The sequence below is a fragment of the Momordica charantia genome (genome assembly GCF_013281855.1).
Source record: "Momordica charantia cultivar OHB3-1 chromosome 1 unlocalized genomic scaffold, Mcharantia_2.0 BLBB01000001.1, whole genome shotgun sequence".
NCBI classification, from domain to species: Eukaryota; Viridiplantae; Streptophyta; class Magnoliopsida; order Cucurbitales; family Cucurbitaceae; genus Momordica; species Momordica charantia.
In genome coordinates this window covers 22,189,161-22,209,588 of record NW_028275157.1, presented here as the reverse complement: position 1 = coordinate 22,209,588, position 20,428 = coordinate 22,189,161, and the positions used below count along the sequence as shown (strand labels likewise).

Genomic DNA, 20,428 nt, shown 5'->3' with positions numbered 1-20,428 from the left:
TTTCTAAGTAATAGACATCCATGGATTTGCACACATAAATATTGTAGCATTACATATTGTAAGTAGATTTTATGAAAATACATATTGTAGCCATTATTGGAATTTAAGAACAACAAAAAGTACACAATACATCAAGATCTCTTGTAAAGTCAAGTGTGTTTGGCAAGGAAATTGAGTAGCAAACTGTTAACTTCTTCAGGGAATTGCTCTTGAACAAAATGAGATCCTTCTGGTACATAGATGATCTCCAACTTGGGAACATAATCTTTTACCATTCCACTTTGTATGTATTCATCCATTCCTGGGAATTTCAGAACATAATCCTTTTCACCCATTATTAGGAGAGCTGGAACTTCAACTTTTGGATCTTTTATTCCAAAGTCTTCATCGAACGACCTATCATGTGTATCAAATGTGATCAAATTACCTAAGTAAAATTAGATTCACTAAAGTTAAAATTAATTGCTCCGGTTCATTTTCCAACTTTCCATTTCAAGAAAGAAAGAAGAGAACGCATACAATCAATCGTTGATATCTATGTCTACAGTTGAAATTTGATTTTTACAGTTCATGTGATTGAATGACATGAAAGGGAACTGCCTTGTTGAGAAAACAGGTTAGGATTCAAGTGCATTACCTGTAAGGAACTTTTAATGCTGTTTCAAATCCAGATTTCTCATAGAGAGTTCCATAAACTGCTAGATCTTCCTCTGTAAACCATGGGGGAAGAGGGGTGGATGCGTCCACTAAATCCATTATCTCTTGATTTTCTTTAGCGGTTGGAATTTCGCTTCTGGAGAAGAGGACATAGACATTCCTGAAGACGGTCTTTGCATCCAAACGACCAAAATCAGCCTCGGCTCGCCCAGGTTTCTAAACATGAGAGACAAGAAAACGAATGAAAACAGTTCGTTTGAACTTGTTGGACTCTGATACCATATTAATATTCATGGAGTTCCATCTCAAAATCAATTAGCGATGGAGGAGTAGCTCATGTCTATTATAAATTTATGTAAGGTCCATTTTCTTTTCAATGTAGGTTCCTTAACAATTTGAACCCAACTGGCCAACGTGATAAATCTTGCTAACATATTTCTATTATTTATCTAAGGATCCATTGAAATGATGGTCATTGGGAAAAATATAAGACTTTGAGCATTAAAGATGATGATTGTATACCAGCCATCTTGAAACATAGATGCCTTCAGGGAGGTCTTGGAACTTAATAGTAAGCTCAGGGGGCAGGAATGGCACTCCCAATGTGACAACTCCCAGTGCCCTCTCAGGATGTTTCAGAGCAAAGTAATAAGCTGGCCATGTTCCTAAATCTTTCCCAACCAGAAATACCTGCACCCAATAGTGTTCAAGATTTTGTTATATATTTTGCACACATTAAAAAATGGTTATGCATGCTATGCTATGATGAAATTGGAATGAACAAAAATGAATTTTAATTTTAATTTTTTTAATTTTTAATTTTTTAATTTTAATTTAATTTTATTTTTTATGGTGGCTTGGCCAATATATGCAAGTAGAACTTAAATTATCATATCCTCAATCTCTATTGAAATATAAATTTGTTTTGAATCCTATTTTTGTCTCTAAATTTTCTTACTAATTCTATTTTGATTCTAAAGTTTATGATATTTGTTTGTTCATGAACTTTACACGTAAGTCTTTTAAATTATTATTATTATTACTTTTGTAATAAAATATTTTAAAAAATCAGACCAAGCTAAGTACTTTTTTTTCTCATGTACATTTTCAATTGTTACACAAGTATTTGGGATGGCTTAAAGCATGTTTAGGCATATGAAATTATGAATTATGTTTCTTTGTTTTCATATTCAGTTATTCACTTAATCAATCATTTGACACAGGTTTTGAATTCTTCAATAATGGAAATTCTCAACTGTTTTTAAATTTCAAATTTTTTTAAAAACTTAAAAACTTTTTATGTTTTTTAACGTTTTCAAATTTCAAATGCAGAATTACATTTAAAAAAGACTTTTGATAAATATACAATTTTATAATTATAAACCCATTTCTTCAAATTAAAATATAAAATGTCATATATTATAAATTATATAATATTTTAAAATAATAATTATACAAAATTTATAACATGTGAGTAAATAAATTAATAATATTTTAGAGTAATATTTATAAGATTATTTCAACTTGGAATTTAATTCGATCAGTCGATTTTTCGGATCCTTGGATTCTTTACCCCTAATTTAAACCCATCAAACTCACTCGTAGTACTAATCAGCAACGAGTCGATCAACTCGACCTTTAATTCCTCTTTCAATTAATTATTAATGAACTCAACTCAGCAGTTCATTTGATTCAAAAAAAAAAAAAAAAAAAAAACCTCAGTAGTTCATTTTTACAAACACCTGGTAGTCAGTTTAACTGAGCAATGCTGATTTTTCATGAATCTGATCTGAATTATGTGCAACCAAATTAAAGCAGAGCAGAGGGAGAATAGAATTAAGAACAGTTACCTTAGGGATGTGGAGAGCGTCGAGAATTCCAAGGAGATCGCTGATGATGTCGCCGTATGTGGCCTTCGAGGGTTCCGGCGGCGAATCGGAGAGTCCATATCCTCTGTAATCGGGAGCGATTGTTCGGAATCCGGCATTGGCGAGACCGATCATCTGGTGCCGCCACGAGTACCAGATCTCCGGAAAACCGTGCAGGAACACCACCACATTGGGACCTGAGTAACGAAACATCGGAAAACGGAAGATCATTGTTAGAAATTAGCAAGTTCCGGCGAGGAAACGGCGATGAGATGACCGATTACCGGTTCCGATCTCGGCTACGTGGTGCTTCAGTCCTCGAACTTCCATGAAATGGTGCTGTATTTTATCCATTGGGAACGGAATGGGAGCTTCTTCTTCTTCAGGAACGGAAAGAAGTGAGTGAGTGGTGAGATCAGTTTCAAGTTTCAACTCTGCGTTCGAGAGGAAATTATTCATTTTTGCTGTTTTATAATCATAACATAACACGTTTTTTCTTTCTCCTTTTCCGTGAAATTAAATTATCAAATTTTGAATAACGCTTAATTTATCTATAAAGAAAACGACATTGGTGAGGTATTCGAATCCAAGTGGTTGAGATTATATGCCTCAAGTTGACAATTTTTTAAAAGATCAAAAATGAGAAAACTTTTCTAAATTCGTTAATATAAAATTGATGTATTATTAAATTATTGTTTCGTTTAAATATAAACGTACTATTTACAATAAATGAATTTTGATGATGAGTAGATTGAATTTATCGGTGAATAAGGTTGGTCTTCACGTATAGGTTAATAAACATAATTTAATAATAAATCAAACTTTTTAACCATTCCATGAAATGACATAATCTTTTATATATTGAGAATTTTAAAAGATTTAAGATTAAATTAAAAATTAAAGCCCATTTTACTATTTAAAAACGTACTAGTTGACCAAACAATCAATCATCTCAAGTTAATTAATGTATAAATTGCTCTCTTTTCTATCATAGCGATTTCCTAGCTTTCTAACAACCAAACATATCAATTATTGGTGTTCTATAATTAATATTATCCTTTTAGTCTTTTGAGGAGTATTATTAATTATTAATTATTAATTATTTTATTATTTCCTTTTCATTTATATTACTAATAATTTTTTAATAAAAACATATACAACTTTTATTGGTCGATGTGCTTTTATAAATATTATAAATATTATAAATTTTTTATTTTTATTTTATTATTATAATTAATATAATTTATAAAGTAAAATTTATCATTATTAAATATTATAATAAGAAAAATGGATAATATTCTATATTAAATGAGGGTTGTTCTAATAAAAATAAGTGTTTTATTTTCTGTAATTTTATTTCAAATAATATTTATTAATATTAAATAAATTGTTATAATAAAAAGTATTTACTATCAATAATATAGTAACAAAATAAATTAAAACTTATTATTATTTTAATTAAATAAATCAGCACAATAATAGTTTTGTAATTAGCCTATTTCAAAAAAAATAATAGTTTTGTAATTAACTAGAAATAAGAAGTGGATATGCTAGTAATTGTTATATATCTAATTACGATTCCGATTCTAGAAAGTTTTAGTAAACAACATCAAAAGAATTATGATTCCGATTCCATAAAAATTTCTAGCAAACAACTTCATTCCCGTCCCAATTGTTGGTAAGTAAACATGATTCTAGAAATAAGATATATGAGAATTTGATGATATTTTTCATATTTTGTTGAATTTTTGGTAATATTATGGAAATGTTGATTTAACGCTCAGGTTGACGTCGAATCCATGAATACATAAATAAAAACGGGTATGAACTTGGTAATATTTTTATCAATTTTGAATTTTTATCACTAATAGCATGAATTATTAAGAAGCCTTAACTACCTATGTTTGAATCAATTGCTAACAAATTTTGTCTTCTAAAAATAATTTATAGTTATTACTAGTAAAAAGAATAAACTTCGAATATTATTTTAGTCTTTTTATTTTAGTTTTTGGTTCATTTGGATCTTTGTAGTGTTTTGATCAGTATATTTTTTAAATGTGAAATTTGGTCCCTGTAATTTTTAAACTAAATAATAAATACAAGATTTGAGGGGTAAGGTAGTATTTGCCTACACAGATACCATGTCTATATTTATTGAATAATTATAACATACATATTGTAGTTACTTTTTGACTTAAAAAGACAACAGAAGTAGCCGACACAAAAACAGTCATATGGATAATCTAAAGTCTTTATGGGAGAACTGATTTAACCTCAGTGTTGAATACATCTAGAGAATCATGTATGCTTGGAGAGGAAATTGAGTAGTAGCTGATTAATTTCTTCCGGGGATTGCTCTTGAACAAAATGGGATCCTTCTGCTAAATAGATGATCTCTAATTTGGGCACATAATCTTTCACCTTTTCACTTCGTACATATTCCTCAATTCCTGGGAATTTGAGAACATAATCTTTTTCACCCATTATAAGAAGTGCTGGAATTTCAACTTTTGGATCTTTTATTCCCCAATCTTCACCCAATGACCTATCATGAATGTTACTCCATCATATGTCAAATGTGACATAGCTATTAAATTGTGCTACGTTTGCTAAATTGAAAACGAGATCGTGAAGAAAAAGTAAACAAGAAAAATTGAGCAAGCGATGCAAAACAAGGACATTGAAGATGACCATATTTGAATGACATCAAAGAACTATCAAGATTAAAGGGCATAACCTGTAAGGAACTTTTAATGCAGTGTCAAATCCAGATTTCTTATAGAGATCACCATAAGCTGCTAGATCTTCCTCAGTGAACCAAGGGGGCAAAGGGGTGGATGAGTCTACTAAGTCCATTATCTCTTGGTTTTCTTCAGCTATTGGAACCTCACTTCTGGAGAAGAGGATGTAAATATTTCTGACAACAGTTTTTGCATCAAAACGACCAAAATCAGACTCCGCTCGTCCAGGTTCCTAGACAAGAGGGGGGTAAACAGAAATAAGCGAAGAACAAGAAAAAGAGGAGGAAAAAGGAACAAACAAAACAACGATTGAAGAATAAACTTGAAACAAATCGTTCAACAACTATTGAGATGGAGATTTCTATCCAACGAGTCGATTCTCAAGCAAACCAACATACATAACTAATGTAGTGCTGGTTCATTTGCAAATCTAATATAAACTTGAAACAAATTGTTCCTACAAAGATACAATTTATACTTGCCTAGAGTCCAAAATAATTATAATTGGATCATTTGAGTTGTTAAGTTTTCTTTTGAAAAGAAGAGAATTGTACCTGCCATCTTGAAATATAGAAGCCTTCAGGGAGGTGGCTTTGGAACTTAATAGGCTCAGGAGGCATGAATGGCACTCCCAATGTGACAACTCCCAATGCCCTTTCTGGGTGTTTCAGGGCAAAGTAATAAGCTGGCATTGCTCCAAAATCTTTCCCAACAAGAAATACCTATACGGATTATAAAATGTTAGAAGATTTCTTAAAACTGATATCTCCCAATGAATAATAAATAAATGAATTGCTATCAGTTTGAGTTTCCTCTGCAAAAATCTTTCTTCAGAAGGAACAGATACACAGATTGAGAAATCTTTTCCGTCTATTACATTTTTAAAATATAACATTAGAAATGTTGTTATTAAATAATAAAATCAAGATGCTAAAAAAGAAAGGGGGGAGAAAAATTGAAACCCTAATTTATTGTAGTGGTTAAAAAATTTGAACAGGTCCGCTCCAACTAATCAGTGTGAAAAGCTAGAAGAAAAATCGTTTTTAATGAACACTTTTATCTATTAATTAATAAACTAATTCAGCAGTTCACTTTCTAGAACAGTACCTTGGGGATGTGGAGAGTGTCGAGAATTTGAAGGAGGTCGCCGATGAGGTCGGCGTATGTAGCCTTGGAGGGCTCGGCGGGAGCATCGGAGAGTCCATAGCCTCTGTAATCGGGAGCGATTGCTCGGAATCCGGCGTTGGCGAGAGCGATCATCTGGTGCCGCCAGGAGTACCAAATCTCGGGAAAACCGTGCAGAAAAAGGACGACGTTGGAGCCTGAAAGATCGGAAAACGAAAGAATTTGTTAGCAGGGAAATCGGAGCAAGGAAAGGGAAGTTCCGGCGGAGAAAATGGGCACCGGTTCCGATCTGTGCCACATGGATCTGCAGAGCTCCTTGAACTTGGACGAATACGTGCTGAATTTGATCCATTGAGAGGTTTTGGAGAAAGGGAAAAGAATTTTAGTCTGCTTTTGGAGAAGAAGATTCAAATGAGGCGAATAATTTGAGTGTGACAGATGAATTAAGCATCAACAATTAAAGCCATTGCTTGGGCATTTGGATAATGGTACGTCCAGTTTAGACTCGGGACTCACAGACAAGCTTTAAGCGAAGTTCGGCCCTGCATGATTTCCGTATGTTGCAAACTTGCAACCTCCTTTGTCGTTATTCCAAAAATAAATAAATAAATAAGGCCTATATACATGTATATATTTTAAAAATTAAACTCTGAAAATGTTTCATTTCATTTTAATAAGTGATCATTCATATTTTAAAAATTTTAACACACAATTTTCTCATTTAATATAAAGTTATAATTATATTTTAAAAAATATATTGAATATAGTATATTGTTGAAATTGCGATAGAAAAAAATCAGAATAAAAATAAAATTAAAATACCAAAATATCTAATTTTTAAAAAATACATGGACTAAAATAAGTATTTTGAGAGTACATGTACCAAAATAAACATTTTGAAAGTACATGAACAAAAATTAAAAGTATTAAAAGTAAAGCGACCAAATTATCCCTTTAACCTTATTTTTAAAATATTATTTAAAAATGTTTAAACATATTTTAAAAATAATATTTTCCATGCTATTTCTTTTATTGAATATCGTAGCTTTTAAAAACTATTTTTATTATTTAAAAATTACAAACACCATGTCACACTGATTTAAAATCATGGCCTCCTGCCAAAAGAATCACACAGCTACCACACCAAACAAACTATTCAAAAAAATTTATTTGAGAAATCATTTTTGAAGATTTTTAAACTCGTCTATTAAACGGGCGATTTCACATTACCGCTAGACCAACCATCAAAGCTGGTGTTGAAAAAAAAAAAAAAAAGAGAGAAAAGAATTTATACACATATATTGTTTGACAAAATTGGGTTAGTAGTGAGTTCAGTGCACCAATGGCTGCGTGTCAGCCTCAGCCTCAGCCATCTGTATCCGAATTCCCTGCTGTCCTCTGCCCTCTTCAAAGACCATCTCAATTTGTTCCAAACATTTCCCCTTGGTTTCCGGCACACACACATGAACAAAAACAACCGACGCCACAGAAATCAACGAGAACACAAAGAAAGTTCCCCCCACCGTAATCGCCCTCGTCACCGACAAAAACGACATCGTAATGAGGCCACTGCTGACTCTGTTCCCCACCGCCCCCAGCGCCGACGCCTGCGCCCGCAGCCGCAGCGGAAAAATCTCGCACGACAGCACCCAACAAACCGGCCCAATCCCGACCGAGAAAAACGCCACGTTCCCACAAACCGCCACGATCGCCAAAACAATCCCAAGTTTCTCCCCATCCAAAAACGCCAACGTCGTGCTCAGGCAAAACAAGCACGCCGTCATCCCGATTGTGCTCAAATACAGCAGCGGCTTCCTCCCAACTCTGTCGATCAAAAAAATCGCCACCAAAATGAACAGCGTCTTCGTGAATCCCACCGCCACCGTTGCCGCCAGAAGTTTCGACTCGCTTTCAATTCCGGCTTGTTTGAAGATCGTGGGGCTGTAATACACCGTCGCGTCGATTCCGGTGATCTGTTGGAAGCATTGGATTCCGCAGCCGGCTATCAGCATTCGCTTCACCGCCGGAGTGGGCCGGAGGATTTCGTGCCACACGGCCTTGTTCGGATTCGCAGCAGCTTTTTGAATTTCCATCAATCGCCGGTCCACGTCCACGTCCGTCTCGTTGATTTTCACCAACACGATTCTGGCCTCGTCGATTCTGTTCTGCATCACCAGCCACCGGGGGGACTCCGGGATCATACAGAGCGCGAATCCGAGCAGCACCGACGGAATTATTCCGACGCCGAGCATCACCCTCCAGCTTATGTGTACCGGAAGTCCCGAGAAGGCGTAATTGGAAATGTAGCCGAGGAGGATCCCGAAATTTATGAAGATTTCGGGGAGGGAGGTGAGGGATCCTCTGGCGGCAGCAGGGGAGATCTCGGCGATGTACACCGGCGCGATCATGACGCCGAAACCGACGCCGATGCCGGCGAGGAGTCTGCCGATCATGAGGAAGCAGAAGGACGGAGCAACGGCCATGATTGCAGCTCCGGCCTGGAAAACGATGGCGGCGAATCCGATGGTCCATTTTCTGCCGATGGCGTCTGAAGTTTTTCCACCGGCTAAACTGCCCAGTAACGAGATTATGCTCAAAATTCCGACGAGAATTTCTTCTTCTACTTCAGTGATTTTGAGATCCTCTTGGATGAATATGATCGCTCCGCTCATGACGCCCACATCTGCGTGAAATTCGTTAGCCCAACGAGAGAAATGCAATAAAATTTGTGAGTAATTATCTAGAGAGAAGATTTGATTAGGAGAAGGAGCAGACCGTAGCCCAGAAGGACGGAATTGAGGGAGGCGAAGATTGCGCACATGAAAACATATCTTGGAGTGTGGAAATTGTGGTGTTTGGAGAATGGAATATGTTGGTCAGAATCGGAATGAGCATGTTCTTGGATTACCAACAAACCCATTACTTACAGCAAAGAGAGGGATTGAATTGAATTTGGAGTAGTGAAAAAGGGGTTTCCACTTTCCATTTCATCCCAATTTCCAATCCTGACTTCTCGAAGCGACAAAACAAAAAGTAAAGAAACCCATTGCGCACCGTTGACCGTTGCTTTTTCCTACGGTGCTCAGCTCAGCTCAGCTCATACCGTTTCGTTTCTTTTGTTTTCCCGTTTTGGTGGAGTGTTTTTTCGTCGAGGCACGAATTAAAAGATTGGATACGCTAAAAAAACGTCTTGTTCTTAATTTTTAGTCTTTAAACAAGGTGAATTTCTTACCTATATTGTTAAATTTATTCGGATATTTGGATTTTTTATTCAGTATTTTACATGTTATTTTAAACACGAGTTTGCATGATTGGAACATTCTCTCCTTACATTTTTGCTATTTATTATTTTTTCATATATTTTATTTCACTAATTTTCTTTATTTTAATTTTTTAATTTTATAATTGAAATAAACTAATGTACCTATTAACTAATAAATAATTTTATTGTAACTAAGTATGTTTATATATTATATTTATTTTCAAATTATATAATATCTTCTTTTATTTTTAAAAAAAGTATAATTTGATAATATGATAATTAACTATCAATTATTGTTTTTGAAAAAATTGAAGTTGAAAATTAAGGACTTATTTAATATTAATTATTTAAACTTTAATTAATATGAATTAATTTGTTCAACAACAGAATATATAAAATTTAATATATATGTAATTAATAGAAAGATAAAATATTAAATTAATAAATACAAATCTATTATATGAATATTGGTAAGGTCATTTTTAGAACCTTATATAAATTTAAAACATTTTCAAGAATAAACCTTACCAAACAAACTTAACTATTCAAACATTCTCGAACATCTTTATTAATTTTTATACAAAAGAAACATGATTAGCATCTATGTTTTCGAAAAACAAACCGCCCCATAATAAGTGTTGAGAGTTTTTTCCCCACCATGAGTAGTGAGCCATGGAAAAGTTTGTTGCATATAGAGAGAGAATAGGGTAGCGATTTGCTGCAAAGACGTGATATTCATTCCAAGAAAATGGATTTATACTTGTTTGTTTACATTTTGGATAAATACTTACCTTACATGTTTATTCAACTAAGAAATAATAATTTAGTGTAATAGTTACATATAGATATCTAATTATATAGATGTCTAAAAATTATAACATTTACGAATTTGTCAAAATAAAGACCTATTTATGATGATCTATTTTATGGAGTATATATTGTGTTGTTAAAGATTATATGCTGGTAGCATGTTTCACAAAATGAAGTATATTTTGCATACATGTAACATATGCTTCAAGTTGTATATTATAAAACATAATATTTTCGTATAAAACAATAGAAGCTATTTGATGGAGCTAGTGTCATAATATGAATGATAAAAAAATGTATATATTATATAATGTTCAGCCGGAAAGAGAATTATTTGTTGTAAAAGTACTACTACACGACTTTTTATATATTACATAACCATATAACAATACAAGAAATATATTATATAATCTAACTAATCATGATATATAATCACCACATGTATAAAAAATGAATCCACACATGTCAAAGTATGCAAAAGGAAGTAATAAATATAAATGAGACAAAAAGTGCGAGTGTAAAAACTGGTCCGGACACTCACAAATATCCAAAGAAGAAAAATATATATATGTATGTATGTATAAATGGGACAAAAAGTAGAATGGTTATCTAGGTATATATGTCATATATTTAACTGTTGATATAATTATGTCAACCGGAGAGAGAACCATTACCATTTTAAAGGCGGCTTGAACCGCAAACCCTGTAACCGCTAAACTAAAAAAGAAAAGAATGCTAGCATATAATTATAATAACATTTCTAATTGATCTATGAGAAAGAAATGGCCAATGGCAGGTCAGTAAAGGCACCGGACTGCCTTGTACAACACCATACTTCTGCGTCAGAAAAGCATTTAGGAGAGGGAACTAGTTAGGAACAAAAGCTGCTGTACCCATTAAATTCTAGCTCAATGCATGAACTTCTAAGTACTAGGACCGATGGTTTTTGTCAAACAAAAAAAGAGGAAAAAAGTGTAGGGAGAAAAAACCCATTTTGAAACCCAGATCATATACAGTCATCCATCACTGCTCCTTAACTTCTATTGGATTCACCGGCTGGTCCTCCACGACCAGATCTTTGACCACGGCCACCACGCTCTGTCCGGCCGCCACGACCGCGTAATCCTCGCACGGGGCGTCTGTCCAATGAAGAAACAACTCCAGCCTGTCTCAGCATAGCTCTTTCTTTGGCTCGCTCTTGCAAGTTTATTGTAGTAGACGTGCTACTACTAACAGGAGACGACCTTTTGACAACAGTAGGACTACCTTGTTTCGGATCATTTGTTTCTGGTGGTGTACTTGGGACGTTCTCTGTAGACATTGAGGTGGTTTCAACAGCTTGATCACTCTCCACGTCAATCTGGTTGCAATCAGTTGACTTCTCTAAAATTTCGGCAGTTTCATCAGTTATATCACCATCATCATTCTTCTCTTCATTTTGAATCTCGGGAGAGTTGATCTCGCCGATCTCCATGGCTGTGACAGCCAGAGCATCATCATCAGCTCCAGATGGGGAAGCATCAGGTGTTGCAACCGCTTCAATATGATCCTCCCCTATTTCAATGTTTTCAATATTATTACCACCCTCGAGGTCTGTAACTTCAGGCGCCAGCTCACCTTCCTCTCTCTCGCTTCCAATCTCAGAAGTTAGATTCCAATTGTCTGGTTCAGCCTGATCTTTTAACCCATCATCCGACACCTCTGCTCCAATCTGTCTATCCAGATTCTCATCTAGCGTTTCTTTCCTGTCAGTTTGTATTTCATCATGGCTCATAGACCCATCAGACGAAAGTTCTTTTGGTCTATCAGCCTTCTCCCCTAGAATTTCAACCTCTTTTTCGACATCAACTGCTTCCTCATTTAAACCCTGTGGAAACTCACAAACATCAGAAACTTCTTCCAAGGGTGGCTGAGTTTTGAGACTTCCCAACGAGGTAGAGGATGGTCCACCAACGTCTTCAGGCAAGGTATCCGACCCTTTAGCCTTCTTCATGACAGGAGCTGCCATTTCAGTACTGGTCTCCCCAGGGATAGTTGAATGTTCATGCAACTCAGAAGTTGATGAAGCTACACGCTTGCGAGCCAGCTGATGGGTTGATGGAGTTGGTTCACCTTCAGTTTCTGATTTTCCAGAAGTTGCACGCTTGTTTTCATTGTTTGGTAATTCTGCCATTGACATGTCTATATCACCCTGAGGCCCTTCTGGTTTTCCAAGACGAGGTCGAACCAACTTCCGCCCAGCTTTACGCGTTTCTACTTTTGTCCTGGATAACTGACCTTTCTTTTCACTTTCTTCTAAGGCTTTGGCAGGTAAGTTAGTTGTTACAGGTGCCACTGGCAATGTGGCATCAGACGTTTGGAAAGAAGCATCAGAACCTGCAAAGTATAGAGCATTCACATAACGTAAAGGCAAAAAAGAAAAAAAAGGCATAAATAATGGCCGTAACTGTTATAGTGTCTAATGATTTGATGACACATCAAAGCACCTGTACTAGTTTGTAGTAAAGCATCTGTGGCTACAGAAACCTCTGACGGAACATTTTGAGCTCCAAGATCAGTTAAGACTGACTGCACGGTCTTCTCAAAATTTTCAACAGCTAAAACGTAGGTAGAAGCAAGATCGTCCAAACCAATCCCTGAAAGAGGCTGAACTAAAGCATCCTGCTATAACCAATAGTCACAGTTGTAAACGCTCAACATCAATAAAAAGTTAAACAATTAGTACTATAAAAGAGAGAAATGAATCACAACCCCTTTCCCTAAAATAACATTAATCCTAGATCCCACCAGAGTGCTAGGCAAGATTTTTTTCTCTTCTTTCTAATAATTTTATAAGAAACCAGAGAAGAAATGTCATTGAAGGCTTTGACAGGTAAGTATCAATCAATCTGTTCACATTAATTCTCAAGAATGTCAGCTTAATCAATTCCCAACACATATCAATAAAACAATATCAAAATTCCAACATCTTTATATGGGTTTAAAGACTGCAGGATATTAATAATAGGTAGGAGGCTTCAAAGTAAGAAGCAATCAAAGCACGACATACCAGAATTTAGAATAACCAAGTCATTACCTCCGGAGGACTGCTTTTAGACTGTCTAAGCTTTTCAAGTTCATCAGACAGCTGCTTCATGGTTCCCCTATGCTTCCCCAACTCATTTAAAATCTTTGATTTTTCCTACATAAAGTGAAGATAAAGACATACAATATCAAGACATGGAAAAAAGGGAAAAAAATGGCAAATCAAAGCTTGGTTTAACTTTGTACATTAGCAAATTTGCAATATCTTTCCAATTCAATGAGAAATTAGGTGAAGCAGCATAACCGGGGAATTTTCAGTTTCTTACAAAGACACTCATCCTTCCCTTCAATATGGTTGAATGCATACAAGAAGTTAAATCCCATTCTTTTAGCTCAAAAAAATTTGAATTAAACATCCTAAGTTCCTCACAGGACCATGAAAGTGTTATCCATCATGGAATCCTCCACAAATATTAAGAATAGGTAGGAGGCTTCAAAGTAAGAAACAACTCAGGTTCAGACTTTCAATTTCTTACTGAAGTTAGCCAAAACTTTATGACACTGCCAATATGTGACTTTGACACAACTCTGCCCCCAAGGGAGAACTATCATACATCAAACTAGAACTGATTCACAAAATCAATAACGAAATTCACCAATGATCCACTACGATATCCATAATCCATGTCACAATATAGGCAATTTGGTTTTATGTGCATCTGAAGATGGACTATTATTGAACCTCACCAAGTTAAATTGCATTTGCCTTTTGTCAAGAGAAGTTGATGACTAAAATTGTGTTTTGCTTAAGAAATCCGATGGATGGAAAATGCAAAAATGAAAATCATGAAACCTGCTCAACTATAGTGTAAGAATCCTTTATTGCCTTCTCAATTCTCAATCGCCTGTTTTTTTCTGTACGACTGTCATCCTTTTCTCTTTTCAGTTCTTCTCTCAGTCTCTCCAGATGTTTCTCAAGAATCTGTGCAGAAGTTAAAAAACAAATGAAAACTGAGAGGAAATGCAGAATACACGCAATAAGTGATGTAGAATTAACCTGAATTTCCTATAAAAAAAAAGAGTTAACCTGAATTTTAGTGTCCTTTTCTTCTATGGCCTGTTCACCAGTTGAATCTCCACCAGACCTTTTCCCTACGATATTCACTTTAAAAAAAATGAAGAAGATAAAAACATTATCATTTAAAGTCCAGACACCATTGACAATAACTAAAAATAACAGGAATGCCACAGATTCATCTATGAGAATGAAAATGCTGTGCTACCTTGCTTAATGTCCTCCAACTGCTTTGAAAGAGCTTGATTCTCTTTGACTAGTTCATCCTTCTCCTTAGACACGGTTTCAAACTTACGCTGCCAAATAAGCAGTGGTATTAATAAACTTGTTGAACTGTATCAAATAGATTGTTGGACAGTACCCTTACTGGATTTTTCTGCCATTATGCATTTTACAGGTATTTTATGATATAAACTAAAACGAAAAGCTTTAGCGTAAATTTAATTAAAAAAATAGTTGGGAGGAAGGTATGATTCCATAAATAATTGAGTTTCCTAATTTATCCTAGTTCTAAAATGAATATCTTTTTTTTTAATCGGAAACAACTTTTCATTCATATATAAAAAGAAATAGAAATGTTCAAAGATATAAACTCTCGAAGGAATGAAAATATATGAAAGGCATTGGAAAATAACAGCGCTAAACGTTCAAATACAAATTCCTGAATGAATGAAAACAACTTTTCAGGCAGCGCTTTTGTTGTACAGATGTTTTCAGATTAAAATTTTAAACAGCACATGAAGATTATTTGGTTTAGTGCATGGACAACATTTTTGTGGATGGGTGTGGTTAGAAAGGAACAGTAGAGTCTTGAATGATGAAGAGAAGTCTAAGGATCATTTGAAGAATGATATTGTTTTTCTTTTGTCCAAACTGGTTGGAGGGCCTTCTTTTAATTCTCCAGTTTCTCACTTTCTCTTGATGAAATCACTATCGTTTCTTATAAAGAAAAAGGAAGCCGTGAACTCAAATACCTTGACTCAAGCCTACCTAAGATAAATATCCTACAATTTCTCAATGTCAAATATTGTAGAAATGGTGGTGTAAGCTAGCCAAACAGCTACAGAAATATAAAATACATACCTTATACTGAGCAAAGAACTTCTTCTGTTTCTCCATATCTGCCCTCAGATTTGCCTGGCGCACAAATTATGCAGATGAATATAACCTCAGTTGTTTGTTTCCATATAAAAAAATGTAACCTTAACTCAAACAAGCAGACAATTCAAAAATTAAATACTAATACTCATGAACTTAGCTTGCGTACCTCAATATGTTGAATATCATTCACCTTCTTTTCCCTTTCCTTCAGTTCAAATCTGCAATTTGAAAGGTCGCGCTCCAATTGAGATAATGATTCCTGTCTTTCAGTGAGTAACATTTTGACTTTCTCAATTTCGGAATCTTTCTCATTCAGCTCCATCTAGTAAAAGAAATTTTAGAGTAGAAAACAGATCTTTATATTGCAATATCAAAGAGAAAATAAACTAGTTATAGTTTTTCAAGAGGGCTATCACTCAGAGAACTAACCCCAAAATTGTGCCTACCTACCAAACCCCCAACTTATTCTATTTATAACCATCAACTCCTAACACATTTATCCAGCAATTAACAAATATGTGCTAGATCCTAATAATATTCATAAAACATGATGATTCCCGGACCAAGAACACTAAACTTGATTTTCTCTTGTATCGTTTGGTGCAAAAGAAAAGCAATATATTTTTCTTAAAAGCAACCAAAATAGACTACAAATGTTATTTTCCATATCATCATAGTTAATATCAGGAGAGAGTCCTTTCCAAGCACAAGCAAACAAATACATGGTACAAATGCAATATACATGTTCCGTGTTTAAATGATTGTTAAATACATGCTCTAACCTCAATGAGATTTTTTTCCTTTACATAGAAGAAACAGTCCACTTCTTGTTAAAAGTATTGACAAGTACACGAAAAACCAAGGAGTTAAGGCTTTACATTTCGTTAATAAAGCAGAAAAGTGCAATATACACATTTCTGGTCCAACAGTAAAAGTCAAAGCCACACACTTTCTCATTGCTCGTGTTAAATGGCTGGTGGTCGTGGTTTTTTCAGACGATTCTAAGAGTAATTTGCAGCAGTTACTATTCTATCCGTTTCACTAACCGAAGGCCCATTTAATTTGGGTAAATGCAGTTAAAGTAGTATTATCAGAAATTTGGTTTGAACGAAACCAAAGAATTTCTTAAGAAGAGAGAGGGGGCTAGAGTATTTTGATATAGCCTTAAACAATTTTTGAATTACTCTCCTAGTATTATCTATGGTTCTTGCGATGTTTTTATTTCTTCTTAGTTCGTTTGTATCCTTAAACAATTTTTGTATATTTTCATATACAAATGAAAATTTTGTATCTTCTCCAAAATAATAATAATAATAATAATAAATAAATAAATAAATAAAATAGTCCACTTCTTGTTAAAAGAGTTCACGAGTACAGGAATGACCAATGAACTAAGGCTTTCCAGTTTCCACTTGGTTAGTAAAGCTGGAAAGGTATAATCACAAAAGGACTTAGATTTAAGGGGCCCAATGGTCCTAAGATGTAAAAACTATCCCAAAGATGATCAAGAGAGACCTCTTCACTAGTTTATCCTTGTGTATAATCCTAATTTTAATCGGCAAACAAGAGCAATTGCTCTTTATTTGCAACGAAACAAGAGATTTACATAACTAACAAACTTTCAAGACGGACCGTTCTCTCCACAGTACACATAAGATGATGATTTCCCCTCTTTTCTAATTACGGAGCCTTATATACTATTTACTATTACTAACTACCCATACATATCCATAACTCCCTTCCCACACACTTCTAACTACCCTGTAACTACCCTATATCCCAGAACTTCCTCCAAACTCCCTATTATATTTGTAAGTACTCGTACATATCCATATATCCAAAGATCTCCCTTCTAACTTCTTTGTATATTAGTAACTACTCATAAATATCCATATATCCTAGTAACTATCCATAACTATCCATACATATTCATGTCTTAGGAGCTCCCTTCTAACTCCCGTGTACCCTTCCTTTGATAAGAAAACAGATTGGAGTGATTTTTCAATCAAATTTATCCTTGTTACTAGAATAAGCATAATTTTTTTTTATATCCGTGTGTCTAGGCCAGCTTGCGTGCACCTCGACTAATCACAGGCCAACCGCGTGACCCTACTACATTTGATTGACAAGGTAACTCGTAGGATATTAAATCCTAGGTAGGTGACCACCATGGTTTGAACCCATTCCCTCTAAGCCCTTTGCTATTTACATCGACCCTTATTGACCACTAGGTCATCCCATGATGGTAGAGAATACGCATAATTAATCCATGTTATTTGAAAATTGTAAGAATATAATTTCCTCCACATATGTTAAACTATTTCAATGAATGACCTTTTGTCAATTACAGAGTGGATTCGTAAAGGCTCCACGGGGACTAAAAGAGAGTGAACATGAGCATAATGCAAAGAGTGGGCCCCAATCCTCCAATTATATAAGAAAAAACATAAATTAAAAATAGAAATACTCTCATGATAACAAGAACAAGTAGTTACCTGCATTCTTTGAACATCATCCTTCACACGAATATAATCTTCGTAATCTATATTCTTAGATCTTTCAAGCAACTACATACACAAATCAAAAATTAGAAATGAACTCGGACATCCTTCTAAACGAACAATGGAATAGAATTCTGATAAAACAAGAAAATTAATATCCAAATATTACCTCAGAAACTTTGCTTTCAAGATGAACTTTATCCGCTTTCTGCGACTCAATTTCCATTTTACAAGATTCCATCTCTATTTGTCTCATTCTCAGCATGCCCTCAAACTTCTCTATCTCAATTTTAGCCTTACTAAATTCTTCCCGCAGTTTCTATTTATTATCAAGCATTTTTTTAAATTAGTAGAAGTTCCCCAGAGGAGCTGAAATTATGAATCTCCCACACGTGATTGAGGGGTAAAATAAAGAAAAAAAATGAGGAGAAAATTGATGTTTCTTAAAGGTACCTGGCATTCCTCAAAATTGTGCTTATTCTCTTCTCGCAGTTGGATATTGCTTTCGCGAAGCAAGTTCATCTCCCTGACCTGTAAAAAAGTTAACCTTCATATCCTTACATGTCAGGGAAAATAAAACAGCAAGTACAGTTATTCCCTACTCTAGCTTACTCGTCCTAAAAAATAAAATCATCTCACGTGAGCCAAGAAAGAAATTAAATTTAACCTGAAGTTGTAAAGACTTAATTTCCTCCTCGGTTAACAATAATGCTTTTGAACTTTGACGTTCAGCATGAAGTGAAGTTTGTGCACTCTCCGCAGCTTTAAGAGCATTTTCTACCTGTATGAGAAACCAAAAGGAGATAAGAGAACAATCAGACGGCTTCTTCCAAAGTAGATAAAAAATGAAAAAAAATCCCTTCACCATTCAACGTCAAGGCTTGACACCTTAACGCAGTGGCCTCAACTGGACCTTCGAAAGAGCTCAAAAGGATTATAGTTGAATATATTTAAAAAAAATGGGGATTATCCAATCATAGGACAACTAACAACCGACTATCCTATGTATAAACTACTTAAGAAACAACCAGCAACTATACAATCAACCATACAGCAGGGGTAACCAACATAACAGAGCTCAAAAGCTCTTAAATGGTCCGGCTCTTCCCCAAAAGTCCGTTTGATTTGGTCCAACGCAGTCAAAGGATTGCTCGCTGAAATTTGGTTTGAGAGAAATCAAAGGCTTTTCAAAGATAAGAAAAGAGATTGGCTCGATTCTACCTCTCTTTAAAGATTACTCCCCTAATACTATTTTTATTTCTTTTTTTTGATAAGAAACCTATTTTTATTTCTTGGATGCTTTCATTTCCCTTGGGAGTTTGTATCATTGAATTATTTTGTATCTTTCCATATATCAATAAATATCAGTATAGTCGAATATAAAAAATTGGCGACTATCCAACCATAGCACAACTAACAACTAATCAGCTATCCTAAGTATAAACTACTAAAGAAACAACCAGCAAATATATAATCAACCATCCAGCAGGGTAACCAACAGAACAGGGCTATTTAACTAAACAGTACCTATAATATAACTAAAAGCCTACTAGGCTACATCAAATAAAGACTATTTGCTATTAGTAAACCATCAAGAAAACAAATATTCAGTGACAACAGTTTGATTTTGAGGAAATTTGATGTAATTAGTTAGCTTCTGTTAGTATCTGTTAGTTATCTTTTGTTTCAGTAGTTAGCTTCTGTTAGTTAGGTTGGCCGGCTATAAAAGCCAACCTCCTTTATTTAAACACGTCACTTCTGAGTTCTGTTTTAATAAGAATTCCTTCATTTGGTTTACACCAAAATGAAATAAAATGATACGAAAAAAAGATCCCATACAGAGTATCTCATCACAAATAGATACATTGATCAGTGCATCAAGGCATAAAAATGCAAATGCTCATAAAAATTATTTCTCAGGGTCAATGATCAGTCTTGACTGTAACAATTCTGGAACCTCAACAGTTACTGGAGGCTCACAAAGTTCCCAAAACCCTAAGGTTCACAAAATCCTAATTGCGCTAGGACTCAGTGCTCTAATACCATCTTAAACATAATTAGAACACAAATGAATCCAAAGACTTAAGCTTATGGGTTAGGGTAAATGTAATCATTTATAGGATAACAAGCATAAAATGATTTGAACTACCAAAAACACCAATGGTATCAGGTGAACATTTATTTGTTTATGTTCATGACCATTTCAAATATCAACTGGTCTAAAGCTATTGAATGCATATTTCCGTGTTACTCCCTGTCACAAA

General features: G+C 34.6%; 4 protein-coding genes across 9 annotated transcripts in view; all 4 read right to left on the bottom strand.

Annotated features, from left to right (window-relative positions):
- Positions 1–3,028, bottom strand: LOC111012296 (epoxide hydrolase 2). Its single transcript, XM_022286390.2, has 5 exons — positions 2,810–3,028; positions 2,508–2,722; positions 1,180–1,347; positions 638–873; positions 1–396 (listed from the first exon to the last, which is right to left on the bottom strand). The coding sequence occupies exons 1-5, from the start codon at positions 2,982–2,984 to the stop codon at positions 150–152; spliced, it is 1,041 nt and encodes a 346-aa protein (XP_022142082.1). The 5' UTR covers positions 2,985–3,028; the 3' UTR covers positions 1–149.
- A 1,620-nt stretch (positions 3,029–4,648) lies between these two features.
- On the bottom strand, positions 4,649–6,903 carry LOC111012513 (epoxide hydrolase 3). Its single transcript, XM_022286684.2, has 5 exons — positions 6,671–6,903; positions 6,374–6,588; positions 5,821–5,988; positions 5,263–5,498; positions 4,649–5,070 (listed from the first exon to the last, which is right to left on the bottom strand). The coding sequence occupies exons 1-5, from the start codon at positions 6,741–6,743 to the stop codon at positions 4,824–4,826; spliced, it is 939 nt and encodes a 312-aa protein (XP_022142376.1). The 5' UTR covers positions 6,744–6,903; the 3' UTR covers positions 4,649–4,823.
- A 641-nt stretch (positions 6,904–7,544) lies between these two features.
- Positions 7,545–9,683, bottom strand: LOC148213448 (putative polyol transporter 4). Its single transcript, XM_088118672.1, has 2 exons — positions 9,167–9,683; positions 7,545–9,074 (listed from the first exon to the last, which is right to left on the bottom strand). The coding sequence occupies exons 1-2, from the start codon at positions 9,309–9,311 to the stop codon at positions 7,723–7,725; spliced, it is 1,497 nt and encodes a 498-aa protein (XP_087974798.1). The 5' UTR covers positions 9,312–9,683; the 3' UTR covers positions 7,545–7,722.
- A 1,523-nt stretch (positions 9,684–11,206) lies between these two features.
- NUA (nuclear pore anchor) overlaps positions 11,207–20,428 on the bottom strand; it is a 60,644-nt gene continuing 51,422 nt past the window's right edge. For 3 of the 6 annotated variants that reach the window (XM_022286478.2, XM_088121210.1, XM_022286480.2), the window contains 12 exons: positions 18,832–18,945; positions 18,618–18,695; positions 18,334–18,483; positions 18,159–18,230; positions 15,830–15,985; positions 15,646–15,699; positions 14,771–14,858; positions 14,575–14,651; positions 14,341–14,469; positions 13,540–13,644; positions 12,950–13,127; positions 11,207–12,839 (listed from right to left, as the gene is read on the bottom strand). In XM_022286478.2, coding sequence (XP_022142170.1) covers positions 11,497–12,839; positions 12,950–13,127; positions 13,540–13,644; positions 14,341–14,469; positions 14,575–14,651; positions 14,771–14,858; positions 15,646–15,699; positions 15,830–15,985; positions 18,159–18,230; positions 18,334–18,483; positions 18,618–18,695; positions 18,832–18,945 — 2,544 coding nt within the window. In that variant the 3' untranslated portion in view covers positions 11,207–11,496. The remainder of the gene's footprint in view (positions 12,840–12,949; positions 13,128–13,539; positions 13,645–14,340; positions 14,470–14,574; positions 14,652–14,770; positions 14,859–15,645; positions 15,700–15,829; positions 15,986–18,158; positions 18,231–18,333; positions 18,484–18,617; positions 18,696–18,831; positions 18,946–20,428) is intronic. The other 3 variants (XM_088121212.1, XM_022286479.2, XM_088121213.1) reach the window with 3 other exon arrangements.